General features: G+C 46.9%; 1 protein-coding gene and 1 pseudogene across 3 annotated transcripts in view; one reads left to right on the top strand and one right to left on the bottom strand.

Moving 5' to 3' along the window:
* The window catches only part of OPA3 (outer mitochondrial membrane lipid metabolism regulator OPA3), a 44,537-nt gene extending 24,111 nt beyond the window's left edge, over positions 1–20,426 (bottom strand). Inside the window, exon 1 of one of the 2 annotated variants that reach the window (XM_082367687.1) lies at positions 20,282–20,426. In XM_082367687.1, coding sequence (XP_082223813.1) covers positions 20,282–20,423 — 142 coding nt within the window. In that variant the 5' untranslated portion in view covers positions 20,424–20,426. Of the gene's footprint in view, positions 1–9,512; positions 14,005–20,281 lie in introns of those variants that run through there. The other variant, XM_082367688.1, reaches the window with a different exon arrangement.
* Positions 615–6,884, top strand: LOC309616748 (barrier-to-autointegration factor pseudogene; annotated as a pseudogene). Its single transcript has one exon. The product of its transcript is annotated as a barrier-to-autointegration factor pseudogene (transcript).
* Positions 20,427–20,436: the final 10 nt, after the last annotated feature.

The raw sequence follows: 20,436 nt of genomic DNA on the forward strand, positions 1-20,436 counted from the left end.
GCCCACGCGCAGCAACAAAGACCCAACACAGCCAAAAATAAAATAAATAAATAAATAAATAAATAAATTGATTTATAAATAAATTGATTTATAAATTTATATATTTATTTATTTATTTTTTAAAAAAGAGTTAGTGCTGGGATTCAGGGGTTCCAAGGCTGGAGGCCCAGCGACGCTCCCTGTACAAGCCTCAGTTTCCTCCTTTATAAAAAGGGTTTAATAATAACCCTTACCCATAGGGTGTGTGACATCCATCAAGAAGGTTTCCATACAGGGCGTCCATTGTCGTTGTTATAATTAGCCCTGGGCTGGGGCTGCTGAATCTCAAAATTGAAAAGCTTTCACCCGGTGTGGTACAGGGGAGCTGACAGAAGATACAGTGGGGTGTGCTCCTCCAGGCCTGGGAGATGAGGTCACCGCCAGCAATACCCAGCGGGTCCTCTTTCCTCCTGCGAATGCCAAGACCACAGGATTGGAGACAGGCCAGGCCTGGATCCAATCTCCACATCCTCCGTGAACTCCCTTTTCCCTCACTGCAGAATGACTGGTAAAAACAGCCCCCAAGAAGAAGGGAGAGCTCTTCCTACAGTAGATTTCCAATTAATAAATGGAGAAGGGGGGACTTCCTCGGTGGCTCAGTGGTTAAGAATCCGCCTGCCACTGCAGGGGACACGGGTTTGAGCCCTGGTCCGGGAAGATCCCACATGCCGCGGAGCAACTAAGCCCGTATGTCACAACTACTGAGCCTGCGCTCTAGAGCCCGCAAGCCACAACGACTGAGCCCACGTGCCTAGAGCCTGTGCTCCCTAACAAGAGAAACCACCGCAATGAGAAGCCAGCGCACCGCAACAAAGACCCAACGCAGCCAAAAATAAAAAATAAATAAAATAAATTTAAAAAATAAATAAATAAAATAAAATAAAATAAATGGAGAAGGAAAGAGGGAAAGAGAAAATCAACACTGGACAAATACCACAATAATAACTGTTGCAGATAAGATCCACAGATGATGCTAAAATTAGTGGGCAGAAGTTTGAGGAGAAACAGCCTATCTGTATAGTCTCAATGTCTTCCCCAAGAGATTTATTTCATTTTATGTTTTATTGAGGTATAATTAACATACAGTATTACATTAGTTTCAGGTGTACAACCTAATGATTTGGTATTTGTATCCATTTCAAAATTAGATTAAATGCAAAGGGAAAGATACTAACTTTATACTGGAAAAACCTAGCAGACACCACCTTGACCACGTGACCAAGGTCAATATGACCAGAAATCAGACAGGCTGATATCATGAACCCCCTGATGTGGTGCACGGAGAAGCACACAACATTGGTTCTGTGGTATGTTTGCCAAAAATGTGGAACTTCTTTCCAATCATGAGAAAGCATCAGACAAACTCAGATCAAAGGACAGCCTACAGAATTAACTAACCAGTATTCTTCAAAAGGGTCAAGGTCATGAAAGACAAAGACAGACCGAGAAACTATCACAGATTAAAGGAGACTACAGAGACATGACAACTAATTCAGGATACTGGATGAGATCCTGGGACAGAATAAGGACTTGGGTGGAAGAACTGGTGAAATGAGAATGACGTGCGTGGTTACGTTACCAGCGCTGCACTCATGTTCATTCCCTGGGTTTGCTCCCTGTATTGTGTTTATATAAGATGCTATCGTGGAAGGAAGCTGACGGAAAGGTCTGCAGGAACTCTGTACCATTTTTACAACTTTTCTGTAAATCTACACTGAGCTAAAAGTAAAAAGATAAAAAAAGAAATAGCCTCCAGGTGGCAAGACTGGGAAGAAATGGACCCTCGTGAACATTCGTGGCTGCCAGTGGAAATCTTTTGCACACCCTTGAGTCAGCAATTCTGCTTTTGGGGATGGATGACAGATTTCAGTCACGCAGGTGTGAAAGGCTTGCCTGGCACATTAGTCCTGCAGCACCGTTTATGACAACAATAAAAAAGCCAGGAAAGACCCTACAGGACTATCTACGGTCTCATAAATTACAATAATTCTGTCTGCAGCTGAAATAGAGAGTAGGGAAGTTTTTTATGTGCTGATAGATAATCCTCTCCAGGATAACATATAACATGGTCAGTGAAAAGCAGTGAGGACCAGCACAGTGTATACTGTTTGCTATATTCGTGGAAAAAAAAAGGGGGGGGGGCGTTGCATATCAGCATCTGCTTGGAAATGCATAGTTGTTTTTTGTTTTTTCTGGAAAATACTCAAGATAACAGTGGTTGCCTCTGTGGAGGAGAACAGGGTGCCTGGGCAACAGAAGTAGAAGGAGAATTTCTCCTACATACTCTTGTGAACCTTAAACCATGTGAACTTAAAAACAAAAACCAAAAATGAAACAGATAATTAAAATCTTTTCCAAAAATTCAACAAATGGGGCTTCCCTGGTGGCGCAGTGGTTGAGAATCTGCCTGCTAATGCAGGGGACACGGGTTCGAGCCCTGGTCTGGGAAGATCCCACATGCCGCGGAGCAACTGGGCCCGTCAGCCACAACGACTGAGCCTGCGCGTCTGGAGCCTGCGCTCAGCAACGGGAGAGGCCACGACAGTGAGAGGCCCGCACACCGCGATGAGGAGTGGCCCCCACTCGTCGCAACTAGAGAAAGCCCTCGCACAGAAACGAAGACCCAACACAGCCAAAAATAAATATAAATAAATAAATAAATTTATAAAAAAAAAAAATTCAACAAATAATCCTGGACCCAGGATTTGTGGTCAAACCTGTTTAGACGAAATACTCTGCTCTTCCCTCAAGCCCCACTAAGATGGCAATCAGGCGGAAAGAAGCCAGAAGCCACAAGAACAGAGGGAAGAGGGAGGAGCGGCCTGGAGGGGAGCAAGTCAGGGCAGGCCCAGAGGCCGGAAGCAGATGGTTGAGAGGCAACTGACAGAGCCAGCAGGAAAGAGACCTAGGCGCCCATGGGTGGGTGTGTCTGGGGGGGGCCAGGGTGCAGGCAGCTGACCTAGGAGAGACTAGGATGGCATGCACCAGTCCCTCTGAGAGTGGGGATAAGCTGAGGACATCCAGAACTCCTCCCCAACCTGACAGGAAGCCGCAGAGGGTGAACCAGGGGGACTCCAGGAACAGCCAAGGGGGCGGGCGCCATGTTGAAAACACGTCTGACCCTCTCGCCTGGGGCTGGTGGCCAATGCACAGAGGTCAAGAGTAAACCCCAGTGGCCCCAGCTGGAGTTGATGAGAGTGAGGTCACACCTTCCACTGAGGTACAGAAAGGGGCTCTGCTCAGCTGTGACCTTGGTAATCCAGGGAGATGGGAAAGATCTAGGCCAAGGACATCCCGGTGGCTCCCAGGCCCCCTCTCCTCTCTTCAGGAACACAGAGACCCCTCCTCTCTCTCCCTCTAAAGCCCTGGTGAAGTGGGTATCTGCCCAGCAGCCACTTCTCTTTTTCTGGAAACTTCCCCTGACTCTCCTTTGAGGAAGGCCCTCCCCTCAATGTTCCCCCATGTTGTTCAGGTAAAACCGATCCTACCCTCATGTTTAGATGCTGGCATTCAGCCCTGGGATTTCTCCCGGAATTTCAGGAACGAGGCCCTCTCCTTCTTCTGGTGTTGCTTAGTGAGTGGGCTGTGAACCCGGAGCTACTGAGGCCATCTGATCCCCAAAGGGAGAGACTGCCTGAGAAAGAAGACCGCACAGAGAAACACAGGGCCCAGGGCTCGGACTGTGCCTTCCAGGAATTGTCTGAGTTCCTGAATCTAGCTGAGTTTGAAGCTATATACTTCCGGAGCTTTTATGCATCTGACCATTAGCTTAGAATTCTGTCACTTGTAAAGAGTTGAGGGAGGAGTTCAGAGTGAGGTCATCACCCCTTCTTGACAAATATTGAGAGACAGGAGTTTCAAAGAGCACTGAGGGGGAAATTCCTAGAAGTGTGTACCCATGAATGTGTATATACAACAGGACGCCAACATCACAGAAAAGAGGCTAGATAGGTCTTCTGCACTGAACAGGTGTTACTTTTTTTTTTTTAATTTTTAAAATTTATTTATTAATTTATTATTTATTTTTGGTTGCATTGGGTCTTTGTTGCTGTGCACGGCCTTTAGTTGTGGCGAGCGGGAGCTGTTCTTTGTTGCGGTGCGCGGGCTTCTCATTGCGGTGGCTTCTCTTGTTGCGGAGCATGGGCTCTAGGTGCGTGGGCTTCAGTAGTTGTGGCACGCGGCCTCAGTAGTTGTGGCTCGCGGGCTCAGTAGTTGTGGCTCGTGGGTTCTAGAGCACAGGCTCAGTAGTTGTGGCGCACGGGCTTAGTTGCTCCGCAGCATGTGGGATCTTCCCGGACCAGGGCTCGAACCCGTGTTCCCTGCACTGGCAGGCGGATTCTTAACCACTGCGCCACCAGGGAAGCCCCCAGGTGTTACTTTTATAAGCAGAAATCAACTTTCTTTGAAAAATAATACAGCAAATTAATTCCTTGCTGTCCTTGATTTCTTTTGTCACCATGACATATTGTCCCTGCTGCCTTCAGGATCAAGTCCAAATGTATTAACATGGCCCTGTGTGATCTGTCCTCGGATGGCCATCCAGTCTCTGCTCTTGCCACTTTCAGCCCCACCGTCTACATTTCAGCCCCACCAGCCTCATCTGATTCCCCTCGTTCACACCTTGACCCTTGCACATGCTGTTACCTGTGCCTCTATCTTTCCACTTTGGCTCACTTCTCCTTGAGCTCTGCTATATCCCCTTCTCCCAAAAGCCCTCCCCAAACCCACAGACTGGCTAAGGTCCCCTCCAGGCTTCCCCAGCCCAGCACTGACCCACTGACCACTCTGGATGGTCTGGAGAAGGGCCTGTCTCCCCTCTGAACTGTGAGACCCATGAGGGCAGGGCTGTGTCCCCACCACTGCTCAGCACAGGACCCAGCACAGAGAAGATTCTGGGGAGTGTTGGATGCATGGATGAGATAGGGATGAATAAGACAAGGCAGGGACAGGGTTCCTTTCACCCCTGTGTCCCCAGCACTCAGCACAGGTATAGAGAAGATGCTCACGGGAGATACGTTGAAAGAATGAGACCAAAAGTGAAAAGTCTGAGGTATAAAAACCTATCAGCTTGGTGATAAAAAGACGCTTTATTCAATCAATGCTGTTGGGACAACTGGACAGACAACTAGGAAAGAAAATAAGATGGATCCCGAGTGGGCTGAGGTATCGGCGGGAGAGTCGGGTGGCGGAAGAAGCCCTTACAGGGACTGGAGCTGTGGATAAGCCTGAACAAGATGACAACTTCCCAGGACTTCCCTGGTGGTCCAGTGGTTAAGACTCCACGCTCCCAAGGCAGGGCACACAGGTTCGATCCTTGGTCAGGGAACTAAGATTCCCGCACGCTTTGTGGTATGGCCAAATAAAATAAAATTTTTTAAAAAAAGAATATTTACCCTGGTGGTGCAGTGGTTGAGAATCCGCCTGCCAGTGCAGGGGACACGGGTTCGAGCCCTGGTCCGGGAAGATCCCACATGCCGCGGAGCAACTGGGCCCGTGAGCCACAATTACTGAGCCTGCGCGTCAGGAGCCTGTGCTCCGCAACAAGAGAGGCCACGATAGTGAGAGGCCCGCGCACCGCGATGAAGAGTGGCCCCCGCTTGCCGCAACTAGAGAAATACCTCGCACAGAAACGAAGACCCAACACAGCCATTAATTAATTAATTAATTAATTAAAAAAAAAAAAAAAGAATATTTGAAAGATGACAACCTCCCAAAAGCACTGAGATTTCGTGGCAGAGCCCATGGGGAAAAAGCCAGTGAGAAGTCTAGCCAGCACTGGCAAAGTCCTGGGCAAGAAGCTGGAGGAAAGGGGCTTTGACAAGGCCTATGTGGTTCTTGGCTAGTTTCTGGTGCTAAAGAAAGATGAAGACCTCTTCCGGGAATGGCTGAAGGACACGTGCGGCGCCAACGCCAAGCAGTCCCGGGACTGCTTCGGGGGCCTGTGAGAGTGGTGCGACGCCTTCCTGTGATGCTCTCTGGGGAGCCCTGATCCCGAGCCCCAGCACTGAGTCTCCAGAGTTTGCAGCCAAGTGAGGACTCCTCCCCCATCCTCTCCAAGGGAAAAGACTGCTGTGGTCGTGCAGACCTCCCGTATACTCCAGGGTCTTTTGGGAGCTCTCTCCCCTCATCATTTCAACTTTTTTCGAATTCTCAGCCTTGCATGCATCTCCCTTCTCCTCTCCCTGCCAAGTATTGAGTCAGCTCTTTTTGGCAGAACGGTTACTGTCCTTGTAAAGTTTTTTAAGTCAATAAGGTCAGTGGCCTTTGGGCAGCTGGGGGAAGATGGATCCCTACCTCACACCTAACACCCCAAATAAATTGCTGATCCATCAAAGACTGAGACACACACACAAATAAGACTATAAAATTACTAGAAGATTATCTCATTCTTTCTTTGAGTTTCTGGTGGCAGAAGATCTGATGCTCAGTGGCCTGTAAGAACCTGGGCTGCCAAGGAGCCCCAAGATTTCTGCTGAGACCGTCAATGGACAAATGATGTTATAGTAACATCTCTGTGTTTCCTCGACAATGATGGAAGCCCTTTTGTCCTCAGAGTCCTTAGATAATTTTCCTTTCACTATTCAATAAAGGTGATGAAAAACAAAAAATAAAAAAATAAAATTACTAGAAGAAAATGTGAGAGAAATCATTTGTAATCTAGAAAGGGATAGTCTTTCTAAGGATGCCACAAAACCTAAAGGTCATAAAAGAAAAGATGAATAGATTTGACTAAACGAAAAAAAAAAAGGAAAAGTTTTTACATGGCAAAAAAACCCCAAACAAATCTCACAATAAACAAAGTCAAATGACGATACTGGAAAAAAAATTTGCTAATTTTCTTATCAAAAGAGCTTCTATAAATTAATTAGACAAAGACCCCCAACAACTTGCTAGAAAAATGGGCCAAGGCTCCAGACTGATTACTGAAAAATTCAAATGACTCCTAAACAGATGAAGAGACATACAACTTTGTTCACAAAGAAATGCAATTTAAAACTAAAATGAGAAATTGATTTCCACTTCTCAGATTAGCAAAGATCAACAACGATACTAGCCCTGTGCATGGGCAGAGGGAGGGGACCTTGCTGCTGGAGGGAGAAGGTGGAGGCAGCTGGACGGTGTCCCCAGACCACAGCTCACACTCCCACAGACCCATACCCAGGACCCACAGACACATACTCAGGAATAATTACAGGGAGACACCCTTGTGTGGGAGCCAAATTAGCATCTTATTGCTTCTGTGTACTCTCAACAAATCTTGGAAAAACTATGCACCCTCTTTATACACTTTGAAGTCTTCATATCCATTTTTTCATCCTAAGTTTAAATTATTGCAAAGAACTTGACTTTTGGCATATGACAGATAATGAATTTTAAAAGAAACCCATTGCATCACTTTTTTAAGCATATGCAAAGGACTAAAGAGCCAGACAAATGTTATACCTACCACGGTTCATTTTAAAGATACACCAAGCAGCTCTTCTTTAACAGTGTTTGCATTGTTCCTTACTCTCTTGATGTTCAATCTACATTCTACTTTCTCTACAAAATTTTATCCTAACATTTTTATGCTCCTATTATATTTCTCTGAACGTCCTATTATATTTCTCTGAAACAAAAAATGTGCCTATAAATTAAAATCAAAATTTTCACTCCTTGTGCTCTTAAATTTTTCTCTAAGATTGAGTCACTCTTACAATTACTATTAGTATATCACTGATCAAAACAGCATATATTACACAATTTAATATATAACTATTAAGCATAAAAAGTAAATTTAGACCACAGATGCGTGCCTTAATAAGGTGGACTGGGGAAAGCATTCCTGCCATCAATATTTCAAATTGTTCCTTTGTTATGCTGGTTGTTTTTATACCTGGGGCAATGCATCACCAAGAAGGGAGAGGCGATTTGCCTTTCTTTTCATACTTCTCCCATAATTTCTTTTCTTGGGAGCAGAGCCATCGGAAAGGGAGGGAAAGAAGGAAGGAAGGAAAGAAGGGAGGCACAGAGGGAGGGAGGGAGGAAACCCAGCAGATTCTTCAGGCAAGTCAGGTGAAGCTAGAGTTCTGGAAAGGATTCCCTTAAAACTCTCCTTGCAGGAGTGCGGGGAGTTGGGGTGAATTCACATACAACAGCATGAAGGCTGCCTGCCAAGTGCCACATAGACTGGAATACTGAAGGCAGCATTCTTTGGGAGAGCATAACCCAGAAATAACCTAAATGTCCACCAACAGGGGCCTGGTACGACCACACTAAGTACCAAGTGCTATAAAAAAGAATGTGGGATGAATTTTCAAGGTTATGTAGTTAAAGAGGAAAAAAATAGGGCACAAAACGAGGTGAACAGTACACAACCTTTTATGTGAGTTACACATATGCATACAGTACACCTGATTATGCACAGAACACCTCTGGAGGGTATCTGGGGAGTGACCTTTGGTGGCCTCCTTTCTAACCTCTGACCTCCTACTCTTCCCATCACCCTCTGCCCCAGCCACACAGGCCTCCTCGCTGTTCCTGGAACCCAGCAGGCATGCTCTAGCCTCAGGGCCTTTGCACTTACTGTACCTTATGCCTGAAACACTACTCTCCAAACATCCATACTTCCTCATTTTACTCAAGTCTCTGTAATCACCTCCTCAGGGAGGGCTTCCTAAACCCACTCTAATAGAGCAAATACCTTCTCCCATTACACCTAATCCTTCTTCTTCCCTGTTTCATTTTTCCCTTAGTACCACCTAACATGTAATATATTTACTTTCTTTTTTCTTTTTTTAAATAAATTTATTTATTTATTTTTGGCTGTGTTGGGTCTTCATTGCTGTGTGTGGGCTTTCTCTAGTTGCGGTGAACAGGGGCTACTCTTCGTTGCAGTGCGCGGGCTTCTCGTTGCAGTGGCTTCTCTTGTTGAGGAGCATGGGCTCTAGGCGTGCGAGCTTCAGTAGTTGTGGCTCGTGGGCTCAGTAGTTGTGGCTCGTGGGCTCTAGAGCACAGGCTCAGCAGTTGTGGCGCATGGGCTTAGTTGCTCCGAGGCAAAGTGGAAATAGAGACACAGATGTAGAGAACAAACATATGGATACCAAAGGGGAAAGGGGGGTGGGATGAATTGGGAGATGGGAATTGACATATATACACTATTGATATTATGTATAAAATAGATAACTCATGAGAACCTACTGTATAGCACAGGGAACTCTATCTACTCAATGCTCTGCGGTGACCTAAATGGGAAGGAAATCCAAAAAAGAGGGGATATATGTATACGTATAGCTGATTCACTTTGCTGTAGAGTAGAAACAAACACAACATTGTAAAGCGACTATACTCCAATAAATAAATAAATAAACATCCAGTATAAATTAAAAAAAAAAAAAAAAAAGAGGCACAAGGGAAGCAGCTAACGAGGCTAAGAGCTTAGTGCGCTCTAGAGTCGGGTGTTCCTGGATTCAAGTTCTGGCCCTGCTACTTACATGCTGTGTGAGCTCGGGGAAGCTTCTCAACCTCTCTGCACCTCCACTTCCTCTTTTTCAAAATGGGGATCATAATCCCTGGCTGGCAGGGATGTTGGTGCATTCAAGGCCTGTACGTGAATTAACTGTCTAGCGGGAGATTCAGCATGGCTGCCTGCAGAGACTGGGAATGGGGTTGAGCACGGTGAGTGCAAACTGAAACTAGACAATCTGGTCCTAGCTCTACCACTCAGCACCTGTGTGCCCTCAGGCAGGTTACTTAACAGCTCTGCTGAGTTTCTTCATCTGTTTAAGTATGTTAGTGATGGCAATCTACCTCACGGGGTGTGGGGAGAATAAATTAATATACAGAAGGACTACAACAACCTTAGTGCTCATTACTATTAATACTACTTTATATCATTCTGTACTGTCTTATTAACTCCATCCTCTCCTGCCATTAGTCTAGAAGCTATATTCATTCACCACCCTGCCCTCCCATATAGCAAGGGATGGTATGCAACTAAATTCTGGCCAATTAGCAGTGAGGGGAGTCCCCTGGGGGCTTCTGGGAGAATATTTTTCTCCTTGAAGAGCTTTCTCTCATTTCCCTAGAACCCCCGTCCCACATGTAAACGCGTGCGCACGCACACACACACACTTTCTCCCTTTGGACAGTGCAGTATAAAGGTACGATGCCCGGAGCTCCAGTAGCCTCTTTGAGGCCTTGAGGGGAGTTACTGCCTGAACACCAAGATGGTAGAGACAGAAAGAGTCCTCAGGTCCCTAATAACATCACCAAGCCACCAAACAACCACAAAGCCACCTTCCTCCACCAACAATAAACATCTCTTAGACTTAAGATTTGGTTAAGATTTATTGGCTGGGTTTTCGATTAATCACAGATGAGCACAAACTGATTTGTGTCTTGTTCTTTCTTTCACGATAAGCATATATTACTTTTGTAAATTTAGTAAGTCCCCCCGAAAAACTTCAGAGGAAAAAACCCCTAAAACCCCCAAATAAAATAAAAATTTGATTCAATTTTAAAAAGAAAAGAGATAAAAATGGCAACACACGCAGCACAGAATTCAGCACACACTAGGCCTTCAGTAGAAGGTAGCTGCTGTGGCTGTGTGCTCATCAAAGGCAGGACCGAGGTGGGTCTGGAAGCCGGAAGATCACTGAGGAAAGAGGGGGAGTGGGGGGCTCTGAAGAAATCACCAGCTATGTGGAGGCTTAGGGGTCTGAGGTGGGGTCAGCTAGAGCCAGGGCAGCAGGAACAAAGGAGGAACCAAGAAGTTAGAAACAAGCGGTAAGACCCTAGAGACAGAAGCACATCCTGGGAGGCGGAGAACACTGGGGTAGACCAAGGAGTCTCCAGGACAGGTGAACAAAGAGGGGTGAACAAGGTGTTTCTCTGGAGCATAGGAAGAAAATATCCACTTCCGGTTATGTTTGGTTTGAAGAAAGAGAAGAGAAGGGAAAGAAGAGGAAGAGGAGAAAGTAAGGAGAGGAGGAAAAGAAGGAGAAGAAATTAAGCTTTACTAGGCATACAGAGACACACCCAGATGGACTACAGAGAAGCCCTCTAGCGCCCCTCAGCCGCAGGTGCCAGCATCCTCAGGCGCTGGACCTAAAGGCTAAAGGACTGACACGGGCGCCCTCTCCTGTCCATTCAGCGCATTGCAGCCTGGGCAAATTGATTCCCGGGGACATTCTCAGGTTGCAAATCAAGTCCTCACACCGGGGCTTCTTAAAGAGTCCTGCTCAGAAACCAAGGACTGAAGATTTAACAAGGCCAGCATGAGAAAATTCCAACAAACGCCTCTGCATATAAAGGGTGGGAATGAAACCTGAGCAGGGGGATTAAATTCAGCTGACGGCATGCTTCTCTCATTTGGTCTGTAGCTCAGTTAGGACTTTGCCAGCTGTGACAGCTGTGCACAAAGAATGTCAAAACGACTCTCAAAGATGGTTACACTGAGAGTTTCCAAATGCATTAACAATGCCTGTATAAGAAAATATTTTTAGTGAGAGCAAAAATATTTGGAGGGCTATGAATACATAAAATAAAAATTTTATTATTAAAATATTAATTTCGAAAAATAAAATATTAATTTCATCCCTTCCAATTTTTGAATGTTTTTAAATGCACATAATATATTCACAGTAATATATGCCAGTACTATTCATGACTCCTAAATAACTATGTATACACATTCATATTACACACACACATACATTCATACTAGGGGAGAATTGTCAGAATGTTTCCTTAATAGGAGAGCATAATAAAACTGTTTGGAGGTCACCAACAGCAGCCCGCTGTCATGTAACATAACTGATGTGGTGCTCTGGAGATTATAAATAGACTCCAGGGAAGTGGTTTTCAAGCGCTCATGCACACGTGGATCCTGTCTGGAGAATACTGAAAATAAAAATGGGGACTTCCCGGGTGGTCCAGTGGTTAAGAATCCGCCTTCCAATGCAGGGGACACGGGTTCTATTCCTGGTCAGGGAACTAAGATCCCACATGCCACGGGACAACTAAGCCCGTGCACTCTGGAGCCCGCAAAGCACAACTAGAGAGAAGCCCGTGCGCCCCAATGAAGAGCCCACGGGCCACAACTAAGACCCAACGCAGCCGAATAAATTAAAAAAAAAAAAAAAAAAAAAAAAGTCCCTGACTTCCCTGGCGGTCCAGTTGTTAAGACTCCATGCTCCCAACACAGGGGGCAGGGGTTTGATCCCTGGTTTGGGAAGATCCTTCATGTTGCGTGGCATAGCCAAAAAAATAAAAAAATAGATAAAAAAATAAAGTGTCCAGCCCTTCCTTCCCCAGGTGGATCCAATCAGGATCCTGGGCAGCTGAGGGGAGCAGGCCACAAAGCTCACATTTTTCCCTTCAGGGCATCTACCTTTCAGCTCACCAATCCTCTTAGCAGCTATATTTAGTCTGGTGTTTCTTTAGTTCTGTTGAGCTCTGAACTTCAGTTGTTGTATCTGTCACTTCTCGAAGTTCTATTTAGCTCTTTTTCCAACTTCCTGGTGATTTTTGATTGTACTCATTCGTGTTTTTATATCTGTCCTATTTTATCCTTTTCATATATAAACAGAGCTATTTTATATCCATATCTGATCATTCCCACATCCACAATGTTTGCGGGTCTTGACCTGCCGTATTTTGTGTCTGCTGACTCTCGATCATGGTGCCTGCTTCTCTGTACGGCACATAATTTTTTTATCATGAGCTCATGCGTGCCAGAACTCTACTTGAAGGAATTCTCCAAGGCTCAGGCAGAGGGTGGGGCTCCTCCCGGGAGGGTTTATGTTTGTCCTGGCCAGGTACTTAGGGGCACACAGATCCGGGTTCATTCTCAGCCTACTGTTTCCAGGACCTTTCAAAGAGTATAATTTAAGCCTCAAACCCACATGAGGGACAGTCAATTCTCAGAGGAAAACTTTTTCAAGCTCTACCTAGATGTAAGGCTGTGTGCCTTTGCAGGATGAGATTTGTTTTAGTTCACACTTCCCCTGAGGGGTACCTTCCCCAGGACCTGGCTGTTCACAAGGCGGTCCTCTGTCCAACTTTCCCAAAGCACAGCCTCTGTCCCCGAGGCCATGTGAATCTGTCAATGTCCCCAGACAATCAGGAGGCTTCAGTGCTCCCTCCCCTCCGCGGCTCTTTGCTCTTGCTTTCTCCTTGCTCTGGGAGAAGTCCCTTTTCTTCATTGCAGGTACAACCATTCATTTCAAAGGATGCTTTAAATATTTTAGGAAGCATTAGGTCACAGGAGGCTCTCTACTCAGCCACACTGCCCTCTCTCTGTTTGACTTTCTCACTTTTCTTTACTCCAATCCCAGCTTCTGACCAAACATAATAATTGCCCCGTGCTAGTTAGAAATGTTCATGGGAGAGCCCAGACCCTTCTGCTAGGGGCAAGCCTGTGAGGTCTGACTGAGGAAGAGGGACCAACGCCACCTAGAGGCCTGAAGTACTGACTGCTTGGTTGCAACAGGCCACCAGAGGAGGAATGCACTAGAAAGTTTAGTGTTAAGATGACGATGATGATCAAAATAATAATGGTGCCTGACATCTCTATACATTCAACAAACAATTATGCAGCACTTAAGAGCCAGGCACTGTTTAATGCTTTATGGATATATTAACTCATGGAATATGAGTTATAGTGATATAATTTACAGATACAATTTAACCAGAGAAGTTAAATAACTTGCCCCAGAAGGGACTTCCCTGGTGGCGCAGTGGTTAAGAATCCTCCTGCCAATGCAGGGGACACGGGTTCGAGCCCTGGTCCAGGAAGATCCCACATGCCGCGGAGCAACTAAGCCTGTGCACCACAACCACTGCAACTACTGAGCCTGTGCTCTACAGCCCGCGAGCCACAACTACTGGAGCCCACGTGCCACAGCTACTGAGGCCCGCGCGCCTAGAGTCCGTGCTCCGCAACAACAGAAGCCACCGCAATGAGAAGCCTGTGCACCACAACGAAGAGTAGCCCTCGCTCGCCGCAACTAGAGAAAAGCCTGCACACAGCAACAAAGACCCAATGCAGCCAAAAATAAATTAATTAATTAAAAAAAAAAAACACTGCCCCGGGGCCACATAGAAAATGGCAGAGGGATTCACATGTAGGCAGCTCAGCTCCAGAGGCCGGGTTCTTGACCACTCCGCCCCACTAAGTTACTGAGTTCACTTTAAGTCACTGAACTTGGAACATGCCAGGCCTGCGCTGAGGGTATTCACGCACGCAACAGATCCTCCCATCAGACCTATGAGGTGAGTGCTATACTGTGCAGAGGAGGAAACCGAGGTACAGAAAGGCGGGGTGACTTGTGCGGGACGCACAGCAAATGGCAAAGCAGAAAGTTGAGTGCAGGAAGCGTTATCTGGAAGCAGGGTTTTCAGCCCACATATTACTGGACAGTAATGCCCACATATGCTAAGAACAGATTATCACAGCCAGCACTAACGACCAGATACACATGCTCTGGGCCAGGCCTTGATATCCACTGGCTCTTGGACCCCCACAAGAATCCTGGGAGGTGAGTTCTATCATCACCCTCATTTGATAAACATGGACTTGGAGTCTCAGAGAGGTCAAGCTGCTTGCCCAAAGTCACACAGCTCATTAGTGGCTCCAAGATGCCAAGCCAAGAGTGTCTACTCTGTGGCAAACTGCCTTTGGTGACTGTCCGCATCACACCCTGTGCGGTCCCCTCTCACACTCACTCTGGTCTGTGCCAGAGCTGCTTGGACCGATAGCGTGTGCTGGAAGTGACGCTGTGTGGATCCAGGCCCTGCCATGAAATGGCCTGCAGCTTCTGCTTCTTCCCTCATGGAAATCTAGCTCCTGGGGGCCCTGAGTGACCATGAGAGGCGAGACCACGTGGAGAACAGAGGTCCTGAGACAACACTGAGACGGAGAGAAGGAACTGGCCATTCCAAGATCCCAGTAGAGCCTCCTGATGACTCCAGGCCCAGCCGCCCTCTGACTGAAACCCCCTGAGAGACTACCAAGCAAGATTGGCAGAGGAACTGCCCAGCTAGCCCAGTCAAGCCACGAAACTGTGAGAGAAAAATAAAACGGTCACTGTGTAAAGTCCTTAAACTGTAGGTCAGATTGCTTTGTAGCAAAAGAAAACTGAAACCAACTCCAAAGCCAAAACTTGTAAGAATGACCACAGAGCTAAACTCTTCTGAAAAAATTATCCCAGCAGCCTGAATGAATTGTGTGGCGTGTTAGTTTCCTATTGCCTCTGTAATAAATGACCACAAATGCACTGGCTTAAAACAACACACAGTTATTCTCTACAGTTCCAGAGGTCAGGAGTCCAAAACGGTTCTCACTAGGCTAAACTCTAGGTGTCAGCAGGCGAGAGTTCCTTTCTGCAGGCTCTAGGCTCTAGGGGAGAATTTGTTTCCTTGCCTTTTCCAGCTTCTAGAGGCCGCCTGTATTCCTGAGCTCACGGTCCCTTCTCTATCTTCAAGGCCAGCAGGGTAGCATCTTCAAATCGGTCCCTTTCCTGTCGCCCTCTTTCACCTGTAAGGACCCTTGTGATTACACTGGGCCCACCTGCATAATCCAGGCTACTCTCCCAATCACCAAATACCTGAGTCAATCACATCTGTAACGTCCCCTTTGTTGTGTAAGGCAATGCATTCAACAGGTTCCTGGGATTAAGATGTGGGCATCTTTGGGGGGCCATTATTCTGCCTACCAGAGTAGCAAACTGGAAAAAGGACCAGTGTTCTCCAAAGGAATAAGCGGAAACCAACTGGAATTTTCCCACTGCCCAGAGACCTCCCACAGTTCCCCGGGCAGCATCCGCGGTGCACTTTGCATGAGTGGCCCCAACCTTCCTGGCATCACCAACCTCTTTTATTTTCTCTCCCCCAGAAATCTTTGTTGAAAAAGATCTTTGTCTCCCCAACACAGCGCATCATCGATGATTTATGCTTCTTGCATTTACTGTTCTTTCTCAGGCAGAAACACCTACCTCTCCGGCCCCTATTGTGAGGAGACCAACAGCTAGGCCTACCCTACTATGTCAAAAGAACCTTAGCCAGGGACTTCCCTGGTGGCACAGTGGTTAAGAATCTGCCTGCCAATGCAAGGGACATGGGTTCGAGCCCTGGTCCAGGAAGATCCCACATGCTGCGGAGGAACACAACTACTGAGCCTGCGCTCTAGAGCCCATGAGCCACAACTACTGATCCCACGTGCCACAACTACTGAAGCCCGCGCCCCTAGAGCCCATGCTCCGCAACAAGAGAAGCCACCGCAATGAGAAGCCCGTGCACCACAACGAAGAGTAGCCCCCGCTCACCCCAACTAGAGAAAGCCCGCGCACAGCAACAAAGACCCAACGCAGCCAAAAATAAAATAAAAAATTTTAAATAAGTAAATTAATTAAAAATAAAAAGTGTGAATATGAGAAGTCAGGGCATACCAACGTTGAAAAGCATCTCCAACCAAACCTGTCCCCCACTGAGCTCCTGGTACTTTCTGTCCAGCCTGCCCCTCCTCCAGTCTGCCTGTCACACCCAATCCACAGGAAATCCTGCCGCCACTACCTTTCAAACAAATCTACTGCTTATTCATTACTAAGGGGAAAAGGAAAGGTTCTTTTAGCAGTCACCACCTTAACCAAGGGATCCAAGTTACCGCCACAAATGACGGAACAAACAGACATCAGGAGCCCCCTGAGGTGATGTCCTTAGGTGTTCTGTGGTGTTCCTGCCAAATATGCTCAACGTGAATCAAATCAGAGGAAGCAATCAGAAAACCCCAGATTGCGGGACACTATGGGACAACTGGCTTGGACCCTTTCCAATGTCAATGTCACAAGAAAGGACAAGGATACTGTTATAGAGGAGGGCCAGCAAACTTTTTCTGTTACGGGCTACAGAGCAAATATTTTAGATTTGTGGGCCATAGAAACCCAACTCTGCATCCACAGACAATGTACAACAAATGGGCAGGGCTGTGTTCCAATAAAACTTTATTTACAAAGACAGGCAGTGAGCCAGATTGCCCAGCCTGCTGCAGATTAAAGGACACTAAAGAGGCATGATTATCAAATGCAGTGCATGATCCTTGAGCTGACCCTAGGTTAAAAATAATAATAATAAACAGCTAAAAGGACATTTTGGGGACCAGAAATATGAGCTATATATTAAATATAAGCAGTATATTAAACAATATTGTCATCAATATTATTGTTATCAATGTTAAATTTCTCAGGTGTGACATTGGTTCTGTGTCATATAGAATGCCTTCGTTCTTAGAAGATACAGGCTGAAGTATTTAGGAGTTGAGAAGCATGTCCAAAACTTATTTTCAAATTGTTCAGAAAAAAAAAAAGATTGTGTGTATACATTCATACACACATACATATATGGTGGTGAAGACAAAGCAAATCTGCTGAAGACTAATAAGAGACGAACTAGGTGTTGAAGGGCATATACCTGATGACCATACCATTCTTTCTTTCAACTTTTCTCAGGGTTTGAAATTTTAAAAAGAAGTAGTTGGGGAAAAAATTGTCTCCGGGATCTGACCCCTCCTCCCCACTCACCTCCCACCTGGACTACTGTAGTCATGTCTTCCCTGCATCTGCGCTCACCCTATGATTGCTAAAAGGATCCTATTAAAATCGAACTCAGATCCCATCCCTCCTCTGCTCAGACCCTCCAGTGAGTCCCATCCACTCAGAGTAAAGCCAAAGCATTTGTGGTGGCCCACAGGCCCTGCACGATCTGCCCCCTTCCCACCACCTTCTCGGCCCTCAGTCTCCACTCAGTCTCACTGTTCAGCCACACTGGCTTCCTCGATGTTCATCAAACATGCCAGGAGCACACTCACCTCAGGGTCTTCGTACCTGTGGAAACTTCGGGCTAGAAAGCTCCTCCCCCAGATGCCCGCACTGCTTGCTCCCTCCTCTCCTCATATTTCCAGTGAGGTCTCCCTGGTAATCCTATCTAAACTTCACAACCGTCCCCCAGATACTCCTCCTTCTGCATCCCTGATGTTTGCTCCAAAGCAATTAGTGCTATCTAATAAACTTTACATTTTAACTGTTTTCTTTATTGTCTGGCTTCCCCCCACGCCGAGAACGCAAGGTCCCCTGAAGACAAAATTTTTTGCTTTTTCTTCTCAGTTGTATCCATCACATCTACACAATAGCCACAACCCAGTGCCGTGCACTGACCTAACACTTTACATCCATTACTCCTCACAACAACATGATGAGGTAAGTATTATCTATAGCATAAATGCACATATAGCATATACACAAAACAGGAGTAATAACAGTGCCTACGTCATAATAATTGGTGACGATTTAATGCTGTGAAGTTCTCAGCAGACTGCCTGGCACAAAGTGAGTGCCCATTAAATGCCACTATTATATAATACTCACTGTACCGAGGAGGAAACTGAAGCTCAGAGGGGTTAGTGACCTGCCCAAAATCACCTGGCTGAGAAGGGGGCAGGGTGTGTGTGTGTGTGTGTGTGCCAGATTGGAACCCATGTCAGTCTGACTCAAGCAGCCACTTTCTAAACCACAACGCTAAGACACATCACAGTACTTGGGAGAAAGACAGTGGCAGGAAACAGGAACCAGCTCTGGGAATCCAGAAGGCAGGATTTAAGTCCTGCCTCTGGCACTAACTCCACGTGTGACCTCAGCAATTCCCCTCCGCTCTCAAGGCTTCAGTTTTCTCTTCTATAAACTGGGGGAAGTCATTTCCCTTCCCTGACAAAAAAAGAGTGTGAGGGTCAAATGAGAGAGCTTATATGAAAGCACTTCAGTAACTGCAATCCAACACTTCTCCGTTCTAAGATTTGCAACTCTGGCAGAGGACCGACCAAACACCAGAAGACCAAGAATTCCAAGCCCTGGAAAGCAAATTTTAAGCATCCAAACTTATAAGGAAAAAAAGTGTGGTCCCTGTGACTATCTGGCCTTTGCGCATGCTCCTCCCTCTCCCTCAACGTCATCCCTGTCCCCGTGTTGTCTGGTGAGACTCTCCTCACCCTTCAGTTCCCAGCCCAGAGGTCTCCTCTGCCAGGAAGCCTTCCCTGAACCCCATGTCAGGTCAGGCATCCAGTGGGCTCCCCCATGCAAGCTCTGCTCACTCTGGGTCGTCACCTTGAAGGATGGGTCTGTCCCCACCCGACTGTGAGTTCCTTGCGGGCAGGGACTGGGGCTAGCTTGATTCCTGCTGTTTCACCATCACTGCCCAGCACAAGGCCAGGTACAAAGCAGACGCTCAGTAAACACGAACTAAATGAAGTAACAGATGGATTACTGGTGGTTCCCTGACCCAGCAAATTACGTTAAATTTCCATACTTTGTGCTCCCACAGGCCCAGAGCACATAGATCGTCTTTTGACAGTAGCTCATATTTTTAATGTTTACTATGCCCTTCAGATCTCAGCTCAGGCAGCCCTCGTCTAGACAGCCTTCCCGACCCCACGCCCCCGGGTCAGGAGGTCTTTCTGAGCTCTGGAGTTCACACCGTCCTGACCACTCTGGGGTGACAATGGTGGGTCATAAATGTGTCTCCCAGCCCAGAAAAAGCCAGCACGGTCTGGCTACTGAATGAATGGACGAACAAATACGGAGTATGAGTGGATTAATGAATAGATGGACAAATGTTCACTCTAGTTAAAATTACTCCTTTAGCCAGATTCCCAGGTCACGCACCCAGACCCCAGACTTCGCCCCGAGCCACGCCTCTACCCAGGCCTATTTCCCGGAGTACAACTGGGGCAAACCAAGGTCCTAAACGGATGATATATAAGCACCTCTCAACTCCCAGGACGGGAGGGAAACTGAGGCACGAGGTGGAGTCTTCAGAGCGAACCCTCCCAAGGATGGCCTGGCAAATAACCCCATTTGGTCAAATGACCAGAGCTCCGGTCTACCCCGGCTCCTCTCAGCCCTGGAATGCCCCGCCCAAATCACTCCCATTCCCCACATTATTGGTCCGTCTAGACGTCAGTCTCCACGCGCTCTTTTCCTCTATTGGCTAGTATTCCCAACTCAAGCGCGGTCGCCCTGCCCCGCCCTTAACCCCATGCCCTTTCTTACTATTGGGCTACCCGCATGCCCCTCTCCCAGGGACCCTCCCTACTGGCTGCAAGACTTTGCCGGTTCGGGCTGTGATTGGTCGTGAACAGAAGTCCATCCCCTGAGCAACCACCTGAAAGGGGTTAGAGAATGGGAAGGTTGGAGGGACGTGGGGTCAGACTCACGCTGAGCTGGCGGGAGGCAGATATAGGTCTTGAAGAACTCGCTTCGGCGGGCGGCCTCCTTAATGCGGTTGGCAAGCGGCTTGCTGACCTGCCGGATGCCCAGGTATAGCAGCTTCGCCATAGGGAACGCGCCCACCACCATCTTGGCGGTTGCA

The sequence above is a fragment of the Balaenoptera borealis genome (genome assembly GCF_965194805.1).
Source record: "Balaenoptera borealis genome assembly, chromosome: 19".
In the NCBI taxonomy this organism is placed as follows: Eukaryota; Metazoa; Chordata; class Mammalia; order Artiodactyla; family Balaenopteridae; genus Balaenoptera; species Balaenoptera borealis.